Source organism: Aphanomyces invadans, assembly GCF_000520115.1.
Source record: "Aphanomyces invadans strain NJM9701 unplaced genomic scaffold supercont1.65, whole genome shotgun sequence".
NCBI lineage: Eukaryota > Oomycota > Saprolegniomycetes > Saprolegniales > Verrucalvaceae > Aphanomyces > Aphanomyces invadans.
This window is the reverse complement of record NW_008580210.1, coordinates 242,897-248,238: the sequence shown is the minus strand read 5'-3', so window position 1 is coordinate 248,238 and position 5,342 is coordinate 242,897. Positions and strand designations below refer to the sequence as shown.

The following is a 5,342-nucleotide window of genomic DNA, read 5'->3' as shown; positions in this document are numbered from 1 at the left end:
GGTTTTCAGAAATATTGTAGTATTGGTTGCTAGTCGTCGTGGTCGTAGCTGAGCATTAAATGATCTATTTTCTACCAATCATCGTGGATATGGCAGTTCAATTCAAAAACAGCTTGAATAAAAATTCTGACAGTTCTCGTCGAGGGTAATTTTATTCCCCATACAAATTTCAAGATATTCCTCTAGTACCACTGGGGACGATTTTCCGTCGCTCACTGTAGTCTCGTGCAGCAATATGTTCAGCAGCGCCGCGAATCACGCACCCGAAATGTTGCAAAGGACGTTTTGGGTCTATTGTATGGTCGTGGCTTCGTCGAACTTGAAAACTGACTGCATGCTTGCATCCGTGCCGTTGCGGCGCTCCCGGTGATGTACATCACACTGTTGGCAAAACGTGGTGGTAGCAAACAAAGATAGCGGTTGATGTGCGCGCTGTCAGGCGTGGTATCCCCAGCGGCGGTGAATTTTCTTACGAATTCTTGAAACCGGTCGGTGAACGATTCCAGTCTCAGACCTTCGCTCCATTCCAACTTGCTCATTTGGAGCTGGAGGGTCACCAAGTTCACTTCTGACGCACTCTCGTAGATGTCGCGAAGGGCTTCCCACGTGCCGTACGTCGAGGTTGCCGCTTGGAGGAATTTCAGGTGGTCCGAGTGGATCGTGAGTTGGATGTTTGACAGCGCGACTAGATCGTCTTCCTCTGTGAAGCCCTCGAGGTACATACAATTGCTGGCAGTATACGGCTTCAAGCACTTCCTGAGACGTTGTTGGTTGATCTTGGCGCCTGTCTTCACGCACCACTCACGGTAGTTGGCCCCGTCGGCCTTTAGCTTGGTAGCTGAATCGATGTTGTACTTGGTAGTTGAATCTATGTTGTACGTCTCGGCCATTGGGCTCATTACATCATGTATTCCATGGCTTACTTGTGATGCAAAGGCGAGTACAGGATCCAACGTGATGTATTTGGAAGTGCTCATCTTACTCTACCCTAGGGTCTCCTTCGCGATCTTTCCGGTTGAATACAACCGGTGCAACAGGCTTTGTCGCCCTGGCCTCACGATCGGGGTGCCCCAAAGGGCCTGGGCCTAAGGGCAAAACCCACAACAGGTGGATCTTCTATTTTATTGTACATGGTAAAGTATATAGGTTTCTAATTTGGGTGCCATCAATAACGATAGGACCACATGCTTCATGGCCAGGTCCTTAACAATCTAGCAAATAAGAGAATCATCCGTCGGCGTAACGGATCATGTCGTCCACTGTAAGCCTTACCTTCATTTGCAAAATACTCACTCCAACATTGTATTTATCCGTACAAGTCGTATGGTTCATCCGGATGGTTTTGAAGGTTTTACCAAATTACCAAGGGATACAGGCAACGACGGAATGGTTCGCTTATCGAACTTAGTGAAGAGTAACAACAATTTTGACCTTATAAACTAAATAAAGGTGAGTGGTCAGCGATAATTTATTTCCCGCGCGCACTCCAACATTTAAATTTGAGATCAAAATTATATGGCACAGTTACTATAAGCATGCCGAAACCGCCTGAACCTAAGCATATCAACCAGACTCAAGGCCTCGACCTCATGAATTCTATCAGTGACTACAAAGTTGCCCCATCGGACGGCACAGCGTTCGCGGCGACTGGTGCTCCCACCGGGACAGTCCAGGTCTCATGTCTCGTCCAATCGGCCGCCGTCCGTGGTTGCCGTCCCCGAGGCGATTGGAATCGTTCGCCCCCCGAGGGCTGCGCGATCTTCTTTGCGCCAAGCCAGAGGTGCGCCTTTCAATGTCGGAGACGTCGAAGTTGAAATCTTCACTCTCCATGGTTGTCTGTTCCACCGAACGACAACAAATGCTTCAGCAGTAACTAAAGAATTCTTTGTTCTCACTCCCGGTCCTCGCGACGCGTAGAGCTGAGACTGTTGACTCTCACCGTCTTCATAAAAAAGAAAAAAGAAAAAGTACATTCGATTAGAGCTAGAGCTACCAGCTACTGACTACCAACCGCTTCACTTCGGCTGGTCGCCTTGAACAAACACTTCGGACCCCACCTACAGTATCGTACCGTCCTGGCGGATGTCCGAACCACCGCGAAGGCAGCGTACTTCTCGTGGGCAACGATCCCGCGGGAACAGCGCCATAAGACATCATATGCGCTATTTGTCGAGTTGGTACTTAATTTTAAATGCGAAGATAGTGGGCCATGAGTCGATTACTTTCAAGCCGCCAATACGCCCCTATTGAAACCACTAATAACGTCGGCTCTCAGTGATCGGCCGTACTCTTAGTGATCAGCCGAGTTCTATCACCCAATAGAATCGCAAGAATTTTGTGATTGGATGAAATTCGTTACTCCAACAACTAAATCCCTCATAATTTTATGGTTGGAATATACATGAGAATTCAGAGGCATCAAGCGTGTCAACCTTGAAAAATGCCGCCAAGAACCCTGTACACATCCGACGAGATTGCAGCCGCAGTGAAGGGCGTGATCACGAAGCAACACACCATTCCATCGCTGCCATAGCATCTGGCATCCCTCAACGAACGTTATGCACACATGTGACAAGAGCCAAATCCGGCTCTACAACGACCAAAGCAATGATGGGATCAACGCCCATCCTGCAGCCATCGTACGAGGCGGACTTGGTCACCTTGATCTTAGCTACAGTATGCAGCAAGATGGTCATCCTGTTGGACATCAATCCACCATGCACAAAGCCAGCCAGATGATGACCATCGTGCACGATCTCAACCAGCAGTACCAACTATCATCTGGTTGGTATGAGCATTTCTTGTGCCGCCATTCTGAGTTGAAGACGGTGATGTCTCGAGTCCTGAGCAAGGCGCGCAATAACGTTGACGTGGATGCAGTTGTCGACTTCTACCACGAGCTCGTGCATTCCATGTCTCTAGTCGGTTTCGAACCCTCGCGCGTGTACAACATGGATGAGACCAGCTTCAATCCAAACAAGGTGTAAAGGAAGGTGGTTGTGCATCGCAACTCAGCTAAGGTGTACGTAGAAAAGGCGTCGGCATCAGCACATGTCACGGTTGTGACAAGTGTCTGCGCAGATGGCACCAAAGTTCCACCTCGCTTTTCTTCCTGGTTCCCGCGTGACAACTGAAGTCTGTGACAACCTGAGCATCTCTGGCACAGCCGTTACAAATTCTGAGCAGGGATCGACGAATTCGTATATCTGCAGGAAGTGGCTGTCCATGCTGAATTCAGCTATCCCAGCGTCAACACCACGGCCGATTCTCCTCGTACTAGACGGCTGTTCATCGCACTACTCGAATTACATCTTTGAAGCTGCAATGTCGATGGCTTTCTGCTGCAGATTTTGCCAGCCAGCTCAACCCACATGTTCCAGCCATTGGATGTCGCAGTTTTTTTACCGTTCAAGCAAGCAATCCGCCGCGAAATCGCCGATGACAGTTGGGGTGATGTTTCGACAAATATCGCAAGACCAAGGCGATTGCTATTGGCGTTTGGATGACGCCGGAACAAACATCAATTTCCAACGATTTCGTGCGTACTGGATTATGCCCACCGTCGCTGGACAATCTGATGTACCGGCTGTCACTTTTCAAGCCGTCTGTGCAAGAAATTTGTGCCGTCGAAAACAGTTGGTTGAAACGTCGGTCGCAGGTGAGGGACAATTTGCTACTTCTGCCGCCAGAGAAACAATGAAAACGTCCAGAAAGACATGGATTGTGATCGGAAAATTCATTACAATTATCACGCTATTCTTCAAGCTCAAGCCGCCTCTCGACCAAAGTCACAGAAACAAGCTACTGGCAATGTAAGTGCATTGAGTAGGACAAATGTGTCGACTCGATTTTTGTGTAAAACGGAGAATGAAGCATAATTGTGGTCGTAATTCGTTCTGCCATTGTGTGTTGAGTAGCAGCAACCTGGTGGCGCAACATGTAAACTTCACACATGATAACAGAAATTTCATTCATGGTTCACTCTTGCAATTCTGGTAAAAAATTCAACAAAGGAGGGGATTAATCCCTGCATCTTCCGCATGCGAAGCGGGAGCTCTACAACGTGAGCTATTACCTCGGTTTGTTGCTGTGGTGACACGTATTACTATACCCCCCTTGCTTCCAAGATTCTATTCCTGTACAAAAATGATAAACCTTTATGAGATGGTTAATTTGACGGATTTACCCTTCATTTTCCCAAAGTTTAATCCAGTATAAATTCGGCTGATCACTGAGAGTCATGAGTGGCGTTTTCAACATTTTTTTGCTCATTATGGAACTGTTGGAGTTAATAGGTGACCAACTAATAGTGTACAGCATGTCTGGAGGAATATCAACATATAAGTCATTTCTTGCAGTTGTAAAAAGTGCCAGATACATCAAGTTTAGTAAGCAGAATTCGGCTGACCATTGAGAGACTACGTTAGTACTGTACAAAGTGCCAATTTGAGGTGTCGATGTTTTATTGTTATACGTCATCACAATATGCGACTTTCCCCTTCATTGCCACATGCAGTGGCAGCTCTTGTCGCGATTGTTCCATTGGACCAACTAAGCACGGGAAATTCAACTAAGGGAAGTCATTCAAGTTAAACATCATTTCCAAATACAATACTTACTACGTAAATGAGAAAATGGGTCACTTAAAGAATGCATTCTACAATTCCAGTTTCCAACATGTAACGAACAATGTAATTTTCTGACACTGCCATTCGATCCCGGAAGGGTTTTACCTCGGGAACCCTCCTAACGAGCACACCAACATCACACAATTTATACAGCATGCATCGGTATGTACAGTGTACAGTACTTACTCTTCTTCATCAAATCGACATGCAATAAATCTTATGTCAGGCATCACCTCATCCATCGTTTCGCTGTCACTCGTGGCAAATTGTTCAAGCTCTTACGCCAGCTCGTCCATGCTACGCGCCTCATGCTGCACGGTTAGGTCCGTTCTATGCCGGTATGGTCCATGGCATCTAGCTCGCTCAAGACACTGTCGTAGATTTCCTGCGGGCACAGCAAGTTCTCAGTTTGGAGTCAGTCCTTGGCGTACTTGTTAGTCCTTGGTAATGCGATACGGTCCAACCAAGGGGTAGTCCTCGAACTCAATATTTCAACGTTCGCCACCAGCGCATCCACATTTCGCGCTGTTATTCGATGTTGTAGTGACTGAATTGCAGCGAAGAATCCCAAATCCAAGATGTTCACGTCAGGTGAGTTTGGCTATTGCGGCTCAATCGAAAACGTCCAACCTGCGTTGCTATAGTTGCGAAGGTGGCCAGAAATTCCGCTTCTGATGGAGTGCTATGGGCTCGTGCGTTGTCGTGCTGGAGCAT

The 5,342-nt window shown here is 47.3% G+C and overlaps 1 protein-coding gene across 1 annotated transcript; it reads right to left on the bottom strand.

Annotated features, from left to right (window-relative positions):
* Positions 1–291: 291 nt before the first annotated feature.
* H310_14299 (hypothetical protein) lies at positions 292–890 on the bottom strand (the record flags this gene model as incomplete). Its single annotated transcript, XM_008882122.1, has 2 exons — positions 292–432; positions 474–890. 2 exons carry the CDS (start codon positions 888–890, stop codon positions 292–294), a joined length of 558 nt encoding a protein of 185 aa, XP_008880344.1.
* Positions 891–5,342: the final 4,452 nt, after the last annotated feature.